The sequence below is a fragment of the Amblyomma mixtum genome, chromosome 3 (genome assembly GCF_055824585.1).
Source record: "Amblyomma mixtum isolate Tamu chromosome 3, ASM5582458v1, whole genome shotgun sequence".
Classification (NCBI taxonomy): domain Eukaryota; kingdom Metazoa; phylum Arthropoda; class Arachnida; order Ixodida; family Ixodidae; genus Amblyomma; species Amblyomma mixtum.
The window spans coordinates 67,488,637-67,508,353 of NC_143014.1; the positions used below are offsets into that span (position 1 = coordinate 67,488,637).

Consider the following 19,717-nt stretch of genomic DNA (forward strand, 5'->3'; position numbering starts at 1 on the left):
TTTCTAGTCAGGCCAGATAAATAAATAAAACAGAGTAGGAAATTGGTCGAGTTTGGGAATTGAACCCTGGTCTCCGGAGTGCGGGACAAGCATGCTAACCACTCTGCCATGCCAGCTTGATGGTTTGGAATGAACAAAGGCGCATCTAGTGAATACGGTGTCTTCGTTCACTCCCATCTTGCTCCCTTCCCGTTACAGCGAGGTTCAGGTGTCCACCGAGGTATGCGAGACAGATACATTTCCTTTCCTCAAAAACCAATTTACCGACGAACAAGGCATAGAACCGAACGGGCGATGGCGTTCTGTGAACTCCCTGGCAGCGTTGCAAGACACTGTCGCGTTTCACTCTTAGAGGCGAAGCTTAACGTCTTAACAACACATCAGTGACACAAGCAGCAACACCACGCTTAAAGCTTTCGCCTCACCGCACTTTAGGTCAACAAAGTGCCCTCTCGCTAGTATATGTGAAATAGGCACTCTCCACTGCATTTTGTTTATTTCTATTATTTCTATGAAGAGAAATGCCACACAGGCCTTATGCCTACCAAAGATTTTACGCCCGCCCTCCCCCTGTCCTCTTTCTCCCTGCCACCCCACCATGAATGTCCTGGCGCTGACCTTGGCAGAGCTTGACAGGAGCTAGACAGGTTAGCGAGATGAAATCGCCAAGTTTTAACAGCTTTAGGCTTTTCTTTCAGAGGCCAGTCTATCGGCAGCCTCAGTAGTAATATACTCTGTGAGTGCAGCCTTTTAAATTCTTGACGGTACATCATATTTATGTGAATACAAGTCGACCCTTCCAACAAACTATAACCAGTACATGACGAAATACAGCACAGAAACGCAGTGCTGTACTCTACATTTGTTTGTGTACTCTGTGTCGTTGAACACTACATCTTGATTAGGATGCATCAAACAGGCCTGACCTATGTGCTCCTGTTCCGAACTTTTTTTGAAAGATGGCTGTTAAAGGTGCACTGAAGAGAATTCTGAACTTACCTTTTTGCCGCGGGAACTCGATCTACACGTTCCTAGCATTCTTAGGAACTGCGACTTATTGCCCTGTGTGGCCGATTTCCCTAATTAAATCGAATTAACATCCGGCTCCCGCCTTTATTTTTTGAATTCTCCTCGTACGGTGGGCGGAGTCGACCAACGCGTGAAATGCCTTTCAGCCAGCTCCGTGGAGGCTTTGCTTTCGCTTTATTTTGTTTGTTTTTTAGGTTTCCATGAATAAATAGTTTCATTCGCAGATAATATAGCCGCAAAATAAGCCCGCCGAAATAAAAATACGCGCGGACTATTTGCTACTACGGACTACTATGTATTACTCCGCCGATGGCAGAGCGGCAAGCCGCCACGGGACTGGGTGAAAGGCACTCCACGCGTTGGTCGACTCCGCCCACCGTACGGGGGAGAATTAAAAAAAAAAAAGGCGGGAGCTGGACGTTAATTTGATTTAATAAGGGAAATCGGCCACACAGGGCAATAAATTGAAGTTTCTAAGAAAGCTTGGAACGTGTAGATCGATTGGTTGGTTGGTTGGTTTATGGGGTTTAATGTCCCAAAGCGACTAAGGCTATGAGAGACGCCGTAGTGAAGGGCTCCGGAAATTTAGACCACCTGGGGTTCTTTAACATGCACTGACATCGCACAGTACACGGGCCTCTAGAATTTCTCCTCCAAAGAAATTATAGCCGCCGCGGCCGGGATCGAACCCGCGTCTTTCGGGTCAGCAGCCGAGCACCATAACCGCTGAGCGACCGCGGCGGCCGTGTAGATCGAGTTCCCGCGGCAAAAAGACAAGTTCAGATTCCTCTTCAGTGCACCTTTAATATATTATTCAAATAACCATACGCATTACACATTTTGTGACAACTCTCAAGCATGAAATGATTCTTGCTAATGCTTAATCTAAGTGAACATCCCAGCAACCTTTCAAAACTCATTTGCCCACATCAAGTCATAGAAAAAGAAGAAAAAGAAATCAGTACTCAATGATGAGGTCCCTTGAAATTTCTTCTGGACAACACCTTAAACGGCGTGTGCTTCGACACATCTCTAGCAGATAGAACATGCATTCATGCGACCACACTGACCACGAATATACCTCAAAAGGACCTATACATGCCCACAAAAAAAAAAGAAAGAAAACCAAATAGTTTTCAACTAGTGCCAGATTTTCAACACCACTAATCACGCTTTCACAAGCTGGCTTTGCATAGAATGACACATCAATAGAACATATATTTATGTAAAATTTTTTTTTTTTTGCATCAATACCATGTAAAGATAAGGAAAAGAGAACAAAGGAAGTTTTTAAGGGAGAAAGTACTCAGATGAGTTTCCATTTCCGGTTCATTACCAACTTTGGTGAACAAGGCTTTGGTATCTATTTCAATGCTTTACTAAAGCTTTTATGAACTCTTAATAAAGAACTGAAAATATTGACTACCACTGATATTACAATCATACACAAGTTATTACTAAAGGATGGTGTTAGCTGATTCTGCATAAACATTTCAAGTCTAAGCTTCTTCTCAGTGATGAGACGGAGCAATAGCATGCACTTTTTTTTTTCATTTTAGAGTTACAAACGTAAACATTCAATAAGTAATGGGGTCAACTTATGCTTACATGAGGACAACGATGGTTTCCTTTCGTTTCTGTATGAGCAATGAAAGGCAATATTATGTACAACCAGCCTTTCCATTCATGTGGCCTGAGATCAAGATATTCAAGAACGAGGAGTGAAGACAGAGAAAAAAACATCATTACAGGCATAAAAGTGCTGATGTAATGCTGCGCAGTTCTGTTGATACAACACTGCTTTGGTTTCTCAATGCCAAAAATCTTGATAGACTAAATTATGAGCAGTGCTTATTCAATAAATCCACAGTAAAAGGAAAGATCCCACTCAGAAGATGTGAATTCAAGCAGACAAACTTCTCAGTTTTTTAAAGGGACAGTGAGGAGAGCACTATTAATATTTTTTTTATAGCAAAATCCGATAGTTTGGCATTTCATGGCTTTGTTGCCACTTGGCCGGCAGCAAAAGATGCATTTATTTCTAAGAAATTTGGATTCGAAGTTGAAAAAGTTTTTCCCTTCGCTCTGATTCAAACTTGGGATTCTCTTATCACGACACAGGACTAAGTGACGTGAAACATGACATGCACATGACGTAACGCAGACTCCGTGATTTCTGGCGGCCAGCAGTGCGGCCTGGCAGCAGCCGAAAAGAAAGCTACCGCCGGCCGCACGTTGAAGGCATCTATCGGCTATTGCGGCCATCGCTACAGTCACTTCGCTTACGTTTGCACCGGCGTTTTGCCAGCGTTACGATGGATCCCGTTCTCTCGAAGTCGTCAACGAAGTTCTCGCAAATAGACACCTTTAGCATACCGTGTACCTTGTTACCGTTAGTGGAATACCGTGAGCCCGCCGGTGAACAGGCGCTGATTGGTCCCGATGCTGCGGGCGCGTAGCTGCCGGGCACGTGGCGCCATCTGGCGACGTCAAGGACATTTGCGCATGCATTGGCTGCGCCTCAGTGATTTATGGCTTCTCGGGTCCTAGTGTTGCTAGAACCATTGGTTCTAGCCACACTGTTTTGTCCTATGACGTCACCACGCTTGTACTTGCGAGTTTGGCCTGTGGCGGCGATACCTGTATTTTGGTTCTTGCTCTTTTCTACATTACAAGAGCTTTGTTGTCAGTATGAGTGGCGTTTTTGTAATCAGGAGCTGGTATCCTGTCGATACAAGCCAACTTCAATTTCTCCTCAGTGTCCCTTTAAATCAAACACTCATTTTTGGGCTCCTTTGTCACATTTTAGCAGCACATTGCATTTCAAATGCTCATGGCTTCATAACCCAGAGGCAATATACATCTGACAGTACTGCTTGTTCCGTGTTTGTAACCTTATATATACGAGCAAGTTAAAGGTCACGACTTAAGAAGAAAGGCTATTATTACCACCAAGAAGCTATTCCTGTAGCATTAATTTTGTGCTAACTATGATGAAGCCAACAGAAAATCACCAAGACGGAAGGCAACAAATGGTGCAAGAAAATTGGTAAGTCCTTACCTTAAAGTGAAACCAACACATGAAACCAATATGTGAGGTGACACAATAAACACAGAACAATTGATGCACACCTTGCACATCAAAGGATAAATACATACAAATACTAAAAGTACACTGAATTTGGCACAAACAACTATTCACTGTGATCCCAGTTGAGAATGTTTGTGAAAATGTCAATTATCTTGCTGACAGAAATACCAATGACACAGTTTACGCATTTAAAAATAGAAAGCCACAGCTGGCATCTAAATAAAAGCCTACTCAAAAGCATGAGCATGCATAAATTAAATGACAGCAGTAAAATTGCACTGAAATCCACAAAACCTGTAACACACACACAACACAGATTCAATGCAATGAGTCTATACACTGCTATGTTTCACCTAGCAGGCTTCCATAGCACAAAAAGATAAGAAGCAACTTCAATGTAGTCTGTACAGTTTGCTATGAGGCCCAATGTCTTTCGAACAAAGTAAAACTGGTGAAACAATTGCCACATTCACATCCTTTCACACTATCAATGTGCAAAATGATCAAGTTAAAAGCTTCTCCAGCAAATAACTATGTAGTATTAGTCATAACTGCGATGGATGATGAATTAAAAAAAAAAGAATTTAACAAAAAAAATATTTAAGTATTTGAAATACCTTACAAAGCAGGGGACACCAAAGTGTAAGCAGGGTAACACACAGGTGCATTAAAAACAGAATGGCAAAACTAACACCACCTGCAGTGCTTTAAAAAGCCAATAATATTAATGTCAGCATTAAACAAGAGAAAATAATGTAAGTTTCTTAAAGGGCCACTAAAGATGATTTCAACAGTCATCAAGCTGCTTTCAGAAAAGGGCTCCAGAGCCTTCAGACCCACTCACTCCTTTTAACACACATTTAGATGTATTTCCTCAATAAGAAAAACACCTTCAACGCAGCTGTACATTTTCCACACTAAAAACAATTTTGACCAAATGTTTTAGGGGAATCACCCCCAAGGTGGAGTAGATTTGTAATAAGGGAGTAATTACTCATAGACGTCCACCCGAGCGCAGCCATACGGCTACAAAGGAAAGCTATACAGCTTTCTCAGAAACTTCGTAGTTAAAGAAAAATTCGTCCTGGTCCGGGGATCGAACCCGGGACCACCGCTTCACCGGAGCAGTCGCTCTACCAATTGAGCTAACCGGGACGGCAAGCTTATGGTAGGGCGAGAGCGAATTGATCAATAACTCGAAGTGGGAACAGTGTTGACCAAATGTTTTAGGGGAATCCCCCAAGGTGGAGTAGATTTGTAATAAGGGAGTAATTACTCATTGACGTCCACCCGAGCGCAGCCATACGGCTACAAATCTACTCCACCTTGGGGGATCAGGAAGTCACCTAAACAGTTGTATTGTTGACCACAGTGGTACGAAATATCACTAAATACATAAATCCTAATTTTTAGAACACCAGTATCTCTGCAGTGCTGCAACTGAGTGACCCCATTTTGAGCTTAGTGAAAAGCTAATTTCTTCACATTCAAGACTGCACCTTGATCCAATCTTGTAACATATTAAGGCGGAAGCCTTTAATGCCTCATCGTTGTAAGCAGGAGTTGTCGACAGAAATGTCACGCTTTTCAATTGGCCGAAATGCTCATGACGTCACAGTGCGCGAATTTCAAACGGGGCCAATTGTACTTTGGCTAGTAACCATGCAACCAATTAAAGGGATCGTATAGTGATGCTCCAAGTAAGTGGGAATGAGTTTAGTTAATTGCTTAATTACCCAATTAGCCTAATTAATCTTTCTAGTCAGGCCAGATAAATAAATAAAACCGAGTAGGAAATTGGTCGAGTTCGGGAATCAAACCAGGGTCTCCGGAGTGCGAGATGAGCACGCTAGCCACTCCGCCATGCCAGCTCAATGGTTTTGAATGAACAAAGGCACGTCTAGTGAATACAGTCTCTTCGTTCACTCCCATCTTCCTCCCTTCCCGTTACGGCAAGGTTCAGGTGTCCACCGAGATATGCGAGACAGATACATTTCCTTTCCTCAAAGACCAATTTACCGACGAGCGAGGCGTAGAGCCAAATGGGCGATGGCGTTCTGTGGACTCCCTGGCAGCGTTGCAAGACGCTGTCGCGTTCCTCACTCAGAGGCGAAGCTTAACATCTTAACCACACATCAGTGACACAAGCAGCAACACTGCGCTTAAAGGGGTAGAGACATCAAATTCCAAGGTTGTATAAAAGACTGCCATACGTTTCCTTTGTACGTGAGGACCATAAGAGCGAAGTATTAAATTTAAGGGAGGTCTAGAACATATTTTAATTTAATTTTAAAGTTTGTGAAAATGCTCAATCTTGAAGTCTGAGCCATCGCTAGTGCATCAATGTGACGTAGGGACAGAGAAGAAAACACAAGCATTTTCTACGTCATTGCACAGTTTTCTGACGTACCGGACCAAGTTTTGCGGTTTTGCGACCTAGCAACCTTGGTTACGAGTGCTCACGAGTCTTTTTTTCTGCACGCTCGCGAGTGCAACGGTGCTTTATGCCCGGCGTTGCCACGGGCGATGTCGTTGCAGAAAGATCCAGGAAACATCCTCTGGTATCATGGATGTTATGTTTTTTCTTGTGCGAACGTGAAGTACGCCGAGTATGCCGGCCGGCCGGCAAGCCTGGATCCCGTCTGCCGCCGTCATAAAAATGAGCTAAAGTGTGTTCTTGACGTAAATAATAAACCCTGGGATAAGAAATGTGAAAAATGTGTCATTTTTGAGGATCGCTGACCAATACTGAGCTGCTGGCAAAGGTAACGACTGTGATACGAGCAAACTTCTTGCCACAACCGCCTCGCAGCTGCCGCTGGCCCGACGTTGGGGTCCGGCTCGCCTGGTGCCCGCTCGCTTCGCTGCCGAAGGCGTCACGGAGATTTACCATACTATTATTTTATTGTGAGATGATGCTGTTGACAGTAAAGCGATGTGTAGAGTAGGCCTTTTATTATAGCGCAGGCGACTTCCGAAGCGCCGGCCGCTGCGGCTTCGATGCGAAAGAGGCTATAGGCCTAGCGACGACCACGGCAACCAGGCAGCAGAAGAGCTTGTCGCCCAGAGCACCCGCGAGCGATGCCGTTGCCGAAAACTCGAAACATAAGCAGGCATGCTTTGTCGCTGCTCGAGCAGTCTTTCTGATAACAAGGTGATCTTGTCTTTTCTTATGAGATTTGTACACCATCCCAAGCAGCGCTCAGGCAATGCTGCACAGCGGCGAAGTGCGACACCGGTTGTGGGCGGAGCTTGGGTAGAGCGGCGCTCACCGCTCCGTGTGTCCCTGCTTGCAGTGGGGCGGCAGTTCGCAAGCGACGATCGGTGCGGCGCGTCGGCCAAGTGGCCATATGGCTTGATGAATGTTGCTGCGCGTGCATTATTTGTCTAAATAATGATTGCACTTCGCGCTCTGAGCTCGCTACTTGCTTTTGGTTGGCGAATGTTTTCACTCTGCCACCGATCTGCCCAAGACACGTCAGCCGAAGGGTCTCGTCGGCATCTTTGGTCGGCGGCGTTGTCACACTAGGACGACGCTTGGTCGCTGGGGCGTCGTCGTCGGTGCAGTGTGACTGGCTAGTCAGGGAACGACCAGGTTGGCCGATGCGACCGTCGGCATCGGGGTCCCGTCGGCCTAGTGTGAACGCGCCTGAAGAACTGCGCGCTGGTCCCAGGCTGCCCTAGTCGTCGCTAGGCCTAGGTGGTTTCGCTTCGAAGCCGCAGTTGACGGCACTTTGGAAGTCGACTGTACTATAATAAAAGACCTACTCTTCACATCGCTTTAGTGCGAACTCGTCCCATAATAGAAGATAAGTTCGATTTCCACGATGCCTTCAGCAACGGAGCTAGCAGACGAGCAGCGCGCACGAAGCAGCGTCGAGCTGTCGGGATAGGACAACGTCGGCGTGAGGTCGGTGCTGTTGTCGGCAGAGTGTGACACACGGGTCGGCCGATGGCTGCTATCTCGGCGACGCGACGGCGATGCGCTCGTCGGGCGACGATCGGCGCTCGGTCGGCGTCTGCGCAGTGTGACAGACGCGCCGACGGCATGAAAATCGCTGCCGCCGGCCATCGCCAGACTGAAATCGGCCGATCGTCGGCCTAGTGTGAACGCGCCTTTACCAGTTGACGTTTCCTACACGCTCGGCGTTCGCTGGCGCAATCTCAGCTGCGTCGGGCCTGACGCCTGCCTCCTCTTCGGAATCGCTGGCCAGCGGATCAAAAATGAAGTGGTTGTCGGGGTTCAAACCACGGCGTCTTCTTCCTCGTCTGCGTCATCCCGCGATTCCTCATAATCGGTGTCTTCGCCGAAATAAAACTCTCCTTTCCGACTCGGAGCTGTTCAGCATTGCGACTTGCCCTCCGCCCGGCTCTCCGTGTTTACGCGCACCACGTGCGTGTCAAGCAGACGACATGCCTACAACGACGTCACGGCTTTCCGGACCCACGTGACAACGCATTGTCTGGTTTTTCACGTCATGTAAAAGCCTGGCAAAACCTGGCAACTACGAACCGAAACCGAAACTGCTGGGTACAAATAATACGATTATTAATTATATAATGCGAGTTCATGCTTCTAAGATGGTGTTCCATGCTCACTGAATTGCTATGCATTATTTACAAGCCAGAGGTACAACACAAAAATGTGGTGTCTCTACCCCTTTAAGGCTTTCGCCTCACCGCACTTTAGGTCCACAAAGTGCCCCCCTCAATTTTTTTTGTTGTCTGCAGGCTATCCACACGATTAAGAATATTTCACTAGAACTCTGCACATTTAGCCGCAGTGGCATCATTGATGTGCATGGAAATTATAATCCAAATCCATTGAGAAATAGGGAAACTTAAGCTGAAAACCATGTCCTCCTTAAGGGTTTAAAAAATATTTTCATGCGACATATTTTATACTTGCACCATTGCCACAAACAAGTTGCACTGCACTGTACACTGATCCCTCTCACTAAAATGTTGCAAAAATAAAAAAAAATTAAACGACTTTCATCTAAAACAAAGCAGGTACTTGAAAACGACACACCCTGAACAAATTCCTAAAACAAAGGAAAAAATGGCTGAGGCTTAGCTAAGGTTAAGCCTAGTCAGATGCGAAGCATATTGATGGCTAGGCTTGGTAATACATGGCTTTCCTTGGTTGACGTTCATCCCGCTCTTCATCGGTCTCTGTGGCACGCTGAAGCTTTCGCTTCTCGTTCAAATCAGCCCTGCTTCTAGGCGGCATCCCAACACCTGGGCGCCTCGTAAATGCCCGGAGAGGGAGGCAAGCTCAGCTTTATACCGCTGCTGTAGCGTCACGTGGTCAGCCGCCGCGCCTCTGATGTGGAGCCTCCACCGCCGCGGCCGACCGTGCGAGCCGGCAGCCCATCTCTCCTCTGCTGTGATGTCATGTTGTCACGTGGTGTCACGTGGTCACGCTAACGGTCAATGGTAGCTCCACCGCCGTGCTCGACGGGCTGTAGTGTAGCTCTAGTAATATGCTTCGCATAAAAAAAAGTACTTCCAATAAAGTTCTGCTCCCACCTTGCATAAAGTTTGACTGGACACAGCACTGCCATCAATTTTCATGAGCTGCAGTGCTTCATATGTGCAAAAAATACCATATCCTGCAAACATGTACCCCCATGCTTCCTGCAAAAAGTAGCAAACATGTACCCACAAAGCAGTGACTTGCAGACCGTCGTGCATTTACTACCAGTCATTTCAGTGATCCACAGATGAGCAAATGGTACTGTATGAAGTAAAAAATACTGGCACAAGAAAATGTCTTTCTGGCAAGAAAAGAGCAGAAAGAGCAATCACATGGCGAATTAACCGGACAAAGAGTGAGAAGACAAAACAGCACAAGGCTGTTTCTTATGAACTTAGCTGCAGCTGGGCATGCTCACAGGGTCTGCACCTTCGGTAGCATGCACTTGGCCAAGAAAGTTTCTCTTACTGAAGCTCCTGCCTTTAATGGAGGCCCTGTTCAGCAGGGCTTATATCAACTTGGGGGGCCCAAGAGGTGAGTCCTTTGGTGGCGTGTCCTTTGACGGCAATGAGGACACGGGCACTGCCTCTGCAACAACCTCTCGGTCGCGGTCCAGGCCAGGTCGGTAGCTCTCGCGCAGGGCATCCAGCCGCTCGGGGGTGGGGCCCCAGCGAGCATAGCCCGCATCGTTTTGCAGGAAGATGATGTGCGTCCCATGTGTGGAGCGTACGCTTACTTCACTCCTGAAACAGCATGCAATGCCCTTCTATACACACACTCCTGCTGGCAAACCACTCAAAAGGGGGAAGGACTGATGGAAGCAGAAGGAAAAGTTAAAGCTAGAGGGGACAATCTACTGGGCAGAGAGCTAGGCTAGAAAAATTTTGAAACGGACTGTTTCAAAGTAAGGTACCAAGACATAGGACTTAAGCCCTCCATCCACCTCTTTTTAATTTGCAATGATAACTTCACTTTCCAAGCTGGGCACTAAATTATAAAAGAAGTAGTTTGTGCTGTGGCATGCAAGCACAAGAAACACGGCTACCAAATATGAGCACGTGATCGTGTTGCTAATGCAACAGCGGCAGTGGCCCTCATCACCTCTGCCATAGGCGGGAGGAGGCGCTTTCTCTCTCCTTCCAGTATGTCCCCTCTCTTGGTCTGTAAAGACTGTGTCTTTGCCTCACCAGTAAATGGCACCGTAACTGCATGAAGCACAGAGGTGTCCACAGTGCCGTACAAGCGCTGACTTGCTTGGTGGTTTGCGGCAAAACATCTGCGGGCTGCCTAGCCTGTTGGTTAATCTTTCTTTCTGAGTTTTCTTCTACCAAATTTCATGATATCCGAATTCCACCACGAAAATCTTTTGAGACAAGCGGTGAGTAACACACAGAACCTACTGAAATTTTGCATGGCATGAATCTTCCAAAATAACTGAATTAAATGATGGTTTACCATAACTACTTTTGGCACTCTAATAGAGGCAGGAACCTTTTGAGGAACCAATAATGTGCATTGCTCTACACAAGCTGGCTTGCATGAATGGCTGAATGAGACTTCAAGGGCCACCAATGATATTTCTGACTGTCAAAAAAAAACAAAAAAAATGTATGAAACCCAAGAAATATTTCTCCCATAAACAATTATGTGCATTTTGCTGATCCTGCTTTAGTCACTGGCACAAATTTTGACAACTTTGGCAGTTGGAACTTGAAACCAAGTGCTGGAAATATATCAACAGATCTCAAACGCATGAGTAAAAATATCCATGGGCATTATGGAGAAGTTAAAGCAAATAGATCTTTTGAAAAAATGAGAGTAGTACGAAAAACACGACAATGTATAGAGATGAGGAGACAAGGACGAGCACTGAACTTCCTAAAACATTTCTCGTGAACGTTTCACAAATATGTGTGCTGTCCGAGCTAAGGTTATCATCGATGCATGTGCAAATAAATCAGTTCTTTGTCTGAGAGGGCAATGGAAGGTGTGCTGACGAGAAAAGGAAACAAGGTGTCACACGGGCAATCGTGGAACCAGAACGCATTTCTAGACTTAAGGAAGGCTGCGTCAGCACATCTTCCATCACCCTCTCTGGCAAAGAGCTGGCCTATTTGTGCACGCGCAGGTGATAATCTTGGACAGCATATAAATTTGCCAAATGTTCAAAATAAAAGTTGCTGAAGTTCAGTGCTTGTCCTAGTCTCCTCGTCTTCGTCCACTGTCCTGTTTTTTGTGCTGCTGTCATTTTTAAATTGCCGTAATCATTTGCCTAATTTGCTCCCTTGAGTAATTTACGCACCTCTAATTTATTACCCGGGCTTTTATATATATTGTCACGACCAGAGGAGCCGTGAAGGTAGACGTCGAGAAGAACCCAAGACCGGGAGCCCTTTTTTTAATTATCGAGCCAGCTTCCACGACACAGACCAGAAGAGCGCGCCACGAGAGCCCCCTGCCGCTTCGTCGTCGTCTTCGACTCAGCGCCGAGGCCACGCGGTGCGTTAGGCGCGTGGCATTATTCCCCCCCGCGAAAGCAAACATCGTCTCGATGTGGAATGGGGTATGTACAGTGAGGGGAGGAGGAACAAAAAAAAAAAAAAAAAGACTGGGGGTGAGGTGAATTATACAGTGCGCTCTAGATGACATGCAGGGAGAGTCAAGTTCACACGTGGGGTAAGGGGAAAAGGTACGAAACAGCGTGAACACAGTGCTCAGTCACGCGAAAAGTACGGCTTTAAGCGCACTACATGCACGATTTCAGGCCGTTGACGCTGAGGGCCGGCGACCACAGTTCCATGGGGGACAACTTCGTAGTTGACGCTGTTCAGGCGGCGCAGGACTCTGTACGGGCCAAAATACCTATTTAAAAGCTTTTCGCACAATCCCTTGCGGCCCACTGGTGTCCACACCCACACGTGGTCGCCCGGCTCGTAGTGCACGTCCCTGTGCCGAAGGTTATAGTGTCGGGCATCGGCGGATTGCTGGTCCTTGATGTGCAAGCGGGCCAGCTGACGGGCCTGCTCTGCTTGCTCCACGAAGTGGCCAGCTTCAGGGGGAAGCTCTGCGTCGCCGTACGGCAGCATGGCGTCTAGCATCATGCGGACCTCCCTGCCATACACGAGACGGAACGGGGTGAACTGGGTGGTTTCCTGCGTCGCGGTATTATATGCGAAGGTGACGTACGGCAAGACCTCATCCCAGGCTTTGTGTTCAACGTCGACGTACATCGAGATCATGTCCGCCAATGTTTTGTTGAGCCGTTCCGTTAGACCATTGGTTTGGGGATGATACGCTGTTGTTGGTCGATGAGCAGTATGGCTAAGCGCTAAGATGTCACGTAGGAGTCGGGCTGTAAACGCCTTGCCTCGGTCAGTAATGATGGCCGATGGGGCGCCGTGTCTAAGCACGATGTCGTGCATAAAGAAGTGGGCAACTTCGGCGGCAGTACCTCGCGCCAGGGCCTTCGTTTCAGCGTAGCGGGTCAAGTAGTCTGTGGCGACTACGATCCACTTGTGGCCGGAATACGAGAGAGGAAATGGCCCCAGAAGGTCCATGCCGACTCTGTCGAATGGTATTTGTGGCGGCTCGATGCACTGAAGCAGTCCAGGAGGCTTGAGCGCGGGTTTTTTTCGCCGCTGGCATTGCCGGCATGTCCGGACATAATGCTTGACACTTGAAGTTAGGTTGGGCCAGTAATAGTTCTGCCGGATTCGGGATAAGGTGCGGGTAACTCCAAGGTGGCCGGAAGTCGGTTCATCATGGCAGGCAAGGAGGACTTCATCCCGCAGATCAGACGGTATGACGAGCAGGTAAGTTGTCGGACTTGAAGTAGAGTTCTTTTTATAAAGCACCCCTCTCCGCAGGCAGAACGACGATAGTCCGCGAGCTAGGTTTCGTGGTATCTCAGGGCACCCACCTTCGAGATGTTCGATGAGCAGACGGAGCTCGGCGTCGGCACGCTGTCTGGAAACGAGCTCAGATGTGCTGACCACTCCAAGGAAGCTATCATCGTCGGTGGTGTCTTGCGGAGGAGGTTCGACGGGAGCGCGTGACAAGGTATCAGCGTCGGTGTGTTTCCGGCCTGCCGCTGAACTAGAACGGCGCCAAGACCGATGTTGCTCGCATCCGTGTGCACCTCCGTATCGGCATCTTCGTCGAAATGTGCCAGGATGGGCGGTGATTGGAGTAGGCGTCGTAACTCGTCGAAGGCAGTCTGTTGTTCGTTGCCCCAGGAAAATGACGTGTCATCACGGGTTAGGAGAGTCAGAGGGCTGGCGAGCTGGGCGAAGTTTCTAATGAAGCGGCGATAATAGGAGCACAGGCCCAGAAAACGTTGGACTGCTTTTTTGTGGGAGGGGACCGGAAAGGCAGCAACGGCAGCAAGCTTCTCTGGGTCAGCGCGGATTCCGTCAGCACTAATGACGTGCCCGAGGAACTTCAGTTCGGTAAACCCAAAGTGGCATTTTTCTGGTTTGAGGGAGAGGTTGGCGGATCAAACGGCTTTGAGGACAGTCCTGAGGCGGTGCAGATGTTCCGTGAACGTTGCGGAAAAAATGATGACATCGTCAAGATAAACAAGACAGGTCTGCCACTTCAAACCGGTGAGAACGGTGTCCATCATTCTTTGGAACGTGGCAGGAGCACAGCAGAGCCCGAATGGGAGGACGCGAAATTCATACAGCCCGTCCGGTGTAATGAATGCGGTTTTCTCACGGTCCCTCTCATCAACTTCTATCTGCCAATAACCACTTCTGAGGTCGACCGAAGAGAAGTACTTGGCTTGACGAAGTCGGTCGAGGGAGTCGTCGATACGCGGGAGCGGGTACACGTCTTTCTTGGTCACACTGTTCAGCTTCCTGTAGTCGACGCAGAACCGTAGTGTCCCGTCTTTCTTTTTCACGAGGACGACAGGAGACGACCACAGACTGCTTGACGGTTGGATGACGCCGTCTGTGAGCATCTCTTCGACCTGTGTTTGAATAGCATCTCGCTCATGAGGGGACACACGATAGGGCTGCTGATGGATGGGTCGGGCTCCTTCATGCGTGATAATGCGGTGTTTAACGATTGACGTTTGGCGCACTTTGGACGACGACGTGAAACACGCACCAAACTCCCGCAAGAGGTCCTGGAGTTGCCTCTTTTCAGTGGGTGGAAGGCCAGGATTTATGTCTACCCTGGTGACCGCTTCGGCGTCAGCTCCAGGTGTGTCCTCCGCACAAGCAAAGCATTCGGCCACTTCCTGAACATGGTCGACGTAAGCGATGGCTGTGCCACGGAACAGATGTTGATGTTCATTGCAGAAGTTGGTGACAAGGACCTCTGTACAACCTTCATGAAAGGATCCAAGGCCCCGTGCCACCGCAACCCCCTTAGTGAGTACGAGGGTGGGCACGGCGGGAGCCTTGGAAGCATGCAACTAAAGAACCCCTTCTTGTTCTTAATCCAGGCCGTGTTTTTCGTGAACTCGAGAGATGCGGCTACAGCTACCGAATGCGGCGTGGATGCGGTGACGGCGACAATCTTGAACGAGCATCTGTACAATGCTACGATGGAACGTTCTGACGGCGATTCATCAGGCATGCGCATTTGGACCACGCAATTTGACCCGCACCAAACGCCTTCATCCGCTACGTCACCACTCACCGGCTGTATAAAGTCAACTGCACAGCGGCAATCGAGCAGTGGGCACGGCGGGAGCCTTGGAAGCATGCAACTAAAGAACCCCTTCTTGTTCTTAATCCAGGCCGTGTTTTTCGTGAACTCGAGAGATGCGGCTACAGCTACCGAATGCGGCGTGGATGCGGTGACGGCGACAATCTTGAACGAGCATCTGTACAATGCTACGATGGAACGTTCTGACGGCGATTCATCAGGCATGCGCATTTGGACCACGCAATTTGACCCGCACCAAACGCCTTCATCCGCTACGTCACCACTCACCGGCTGTATAAAGTCAACTGCACAGCGGCAATCGAGCAGTGGGCACGGCGGGAGCCTTGGAAGCATGCAACTAAAGAACCCCTTCTTGTTCTTAATCCAGGTGAGAGGCTACGGCCATGTTCCTGGCTATCGTAGTGATGATGTTTGCTTGCTGCTCTTGCCGTGCCCACGGTCGTTTTTAGAAGTGCTGAAAAATGTTTACAGCTGCTTTGTTGACCTACTGCCTTGCTGTGGTGATGTTGAATCGAATCCGGGTCCTTCTACCGCGGAAATGCTTACAACGATAATGGATGCCTTGAAGGAACTAAAGGAAAGTGTGGCCTCAACAAACAGTCGCCTAGACAAAACTATTGATAAATTAACTTCGATTGATCAAAAAGTGAACGATATTTCAACCACGGTTGCGAATTACACAACAAAGGTAGAAGAATTGCAAAAAACTGTCGACAGCCTTTTTCTGAAAGTGGACGATCTCGAGAACCGAAGTCGTAGAAATAATTTAATCATGTATGGCTTGAAGGAAGAAAGCGAAGATGTTTCACATTCATTGGAACAGAAGGTGGCGCAAATTATTGAAGATAAACTAAAGATCCCTAATTTGCAAATGGAGCGCGTCCACAGAATTGGGAAAGCACGTGAGGATAGATGTCGACCTGTAATATTCAGGCTTTCAGACTACAGGGACAAATCAAGGATACTGAAAGCATGCAGCGCCTTTAAAGGCTCAGAATTCAGCGTTTCGGAGGACTTTTCGCCCCGAGTCCAAGCGATAAGAAAAAAACTTTGGGCCTATACAAAACCAAACAGAGACAACGGCGACAAGGTAGTGTCATCATTCGATAAGGTCAAAATAAACGGGAAGGTTTACAGATGGGACGAAGGACTGAACAAGGCCGTTCCGCTGGAATTGAAGTGACACACCTGGCATAATTCTAGCAAAAAGAAACGAAACAGCGCCTTGCAGCCAACAAAACCACACCCAGACAGAGCACCGCTATCTGTACTAAATGTCAACGCTAGAAGCGTCGTGAACAAAATCAATGAACTCGAAAGCCTTCTTCTTGGTTGCGGCCCTGACGTCACGCTTCTCACGGAAACATGGCTCCATGACAGTATCCCTGATACTGACGTTATACCTATCTCGCATGATATAATTCGACAAGATCGTGGCTCAAGGGGAGGTGGCGTCGCGGCCATAATTAGGAAGGGCATTAACTACACATTAATTCCTCACAACACATCTGTCGAGATGGTTTGGATTCACGTTCAACTGCACCAAGGCAGCCTCCTTATGGGTGTAGTGTACAGGCCTCCAAATGCTGACATTTCGATTTTAGAATCGTTGTACAACTTTCTTCATGAGCACAGAAAACGTTACCCTTATGTTATCTTATGCGGCGACTTCAATCTACCCATGATAAACTGGGACGAACTATGCGCAAGGCCTTCATGTCTGCACTGTGAACTGCTGCTTGATATTGCTTTTTCTTTTAATCTTAAACAGATAGTGGAAATACCAACACGTGTCACTACGACTTCGAAATCAATTCTCGATCTTGTTTTTATTTCTGCAGAAGTAAGTGATTTAGGATTTACTGTTGAAGTCTTGCCAGGCATATCCGATCACGAATCTGTTCTTTTTAAAAGCAATTTATCAAGAAAGGTGACACGAAGCATCCCCAAGAAATTCTTGGATTTTAGAAATGCTGCCGACGAAAGCGTGATTGACTACTTAGAACAGGATTTTGACTCCTTTCTTGAAAAACACAAGCTGGGAAACTTTAGCGTCAACGATTTATGGGAGCATTTTAAACATTCAGTACATGAATGCACTAAGAATTTCGTTCCCATGAAGTGTAAGAAAGGACCTCGCCACAGTCCATGGATTACTCGGGACATACTGCACCTAAAGCGTCGACTAAAACGCTGTTCACGCCTCAATTCTTGCACCACTCGCTCAAGGCTACAGTCATTGCGCACTGAACTTAAAAATAAAATTAAATTATCTAAATACCACTTTTTTAACGTTAAGATGCACCATTTTCTTACAAACGCGCCAAGAAAGTTTTGGATGCATTTAACAAACAAAAAAGCTCCGGTGACCAAAGTCAGACTGAACGGTACCGAGACCACTGATACTCAGTGTATTGCCGAGGCTTTCAACGCGTATTTTGCTTCCGTATTTTTACAAGCTGACAATCTTAGTCCTGAATATGTATGCCCAAAATATGAGCTGCCGAACCTCTTTATTACGGAACAAGGCATTTTTTCGTCACTGTTAAACTTAGACACAAAAAAATCTGCCGGACCAGACGAAATATCCAACAACTTTCTATTTAGGTACGCAGAATGGTGCTCGAAATACCTGCTCATAATATTCAACGAGAGTTTGAATCAAGCTACCATTCCCGATGATTGGAAAATGGCTAAGGTCATCCCTATTCACAAATCTGGAGATAAGGCTAGTGTCAACAATTACAGGCCTGTTTCGCTCCTGTGCACCGCTAGCAAGGTAATGGAGCACTTTATTTTTAAGCATATAAGCAGTTTTCTGGAAAATAATAATTTCTTTTCTGAGGGACAGCACGGTTTTCGACGTGGCCTATCCACGGTTACGCAACTACTACACACTACTAATGATCTCATGGTAGCTTTGGATCGGGGTGGGCAAATTGATATACTGTTCCTCGACTTCGAAAAGGCGTTTGACCGAGTCTGTCACAAAAGGTTATTACTTAAGCTAAAAAGTGTATTGCATAATGAACAAATTTTGAATTGGCTTGATTGTTACTTATCCAATCGACAACAGTATGTCTGCATTGAAAACTCACTTTCTTCAACTGCCCCTGTATTATCCGGTGTACCACAAGGTTCTGTCCTTGGACCTCTTCTTTTTCTGATCTATTTAAATGACTTGTCTTTGGATTCCTCTGTACAATGCCGGTTCTTTGCCGATGACTGCATCGTGTACCAGGTCATCGAATCTGTGCAAGATCAAATTGTGCTACGTGATTACCTCTCTGCAATTACCAGTTGGTGTCAATCCTGGCGTATGAACCTAAATGTCTCTAAATGTGCCCACATGATGGTCACAAGAAAGAAAAAACCGTTAATATATACTTACAAAATTAACAATGCTGATGTCAAGCGGGTTGACAACTTCAAATATCTTGGTGTTATAATTGACTCCAAATTAACGTGGAACGCACATGTTGAATATGTTGTGTCGGCGGCACTAAAAAAGCTGTGGTTATTAAAGCACCGCATGAGGCACTGCACTAGTGCAACAAAACTTGCAGCATTCACGACACTCGTTAGGCCAATTCTTGATTACGCTGACACTGTTTGGGACCCTCATACTAAGAAAAACATCAATCACATTGAAGGGGTACAAAAGAAAGCACTTCGATTCATTTTTAACGCTTACCATAGAAGTATCTCTGTTTCAGACCTGAGAACACGAGCTGGGCTCCCGTCGCTAGAAATGCGCCGCAAACTACACCGCCTACAAATGATGTACAGTATTGTCAACCACCGTGTCAAAATAAATTTTCATAATTACATGCACTTCAACGATTCCAGGAAAACGAGAGGCAAGCACAGCAAAACAATTGTAATGCCGCAGGTTAAAACTAACGCCTACCGTTCATCATTCTTTCCTCGAACCACAGCTGAGTGGAACGCCTTACCCTATGATGTAGCTGACATGCCCTCAGTTGAATCTTTTGTTACAGCCGTGTCATCTTATCTATGATGCTGCAAGTATTTCTTTACAACGCTTCTTGCTTTGCCGTCCGCCTTTCAAAGTGTATTCCTTCTTTCTTTTTTTGTGTGTTTTTTGATTGTGCACATTCCTTCATGGCTGATTGTCAATAGCATGTTTTCTTTCTTTGCCGCTGTTAAACTCACTTTAGCAATTGTTCAAGAACAATGTATCCACTCCTGCTTTGACTGCCAAGAGGCAGTTGGCAGTATTTGATAAATAAATAAAAATAAATAAATGAGGGAGACATTAGGCTCGACAACCCGGAGTCCCCTATGTGGCTCGTCGCAGGTAACTCTCGTGAGAATGCTGGCACGTGGTGGCACCGTAACGTTATCGTCGGCGACTCGCAGGGCGGACCGAGAACCCTGGTGCGCTGGTTCTTCTGTGGCCATTGCGGTAGAAAACG

The 19,717-nt window shown here is 46.9% G+C and overlaps 1 protein-coding gene across 11 annotated transcripts in view; it reads right to left on the reverse strand.

Annotated features, from left to right (window-relative positions):
• Positions 1–10,067: 10,067 nt before the first annotated feature.
• LOC149350500 (mRNA (2'-O-methyladenosine-N(6)-)-methyltransferase-like) overlaps positions 10,068–19,717 on the reverse strand; it is a 106,727-nt gene continuing 97,077 nt past the window's right edge. For 10 of the 11 annotated variants that reach the window (XM_089579543.1, XM_089579539.1, XM_089579542.1 and 7 more), the window contains one exon: positions 10,068–10,342. In XM_089579543.1, the coding sequence (XP_089435669.1) occupies positions 10,108–10,342 (235 nt within the window). In that variant the 3' untranslated portion in view covers positions 10,068–10,107. Of the gene's footprint in view, positions 10,343–10,786; positions 18,530–19,717 lie in introns of all 11 variants that reach the window. The other variant, XR_016290373.1, reaches the window with a different exon arrangement.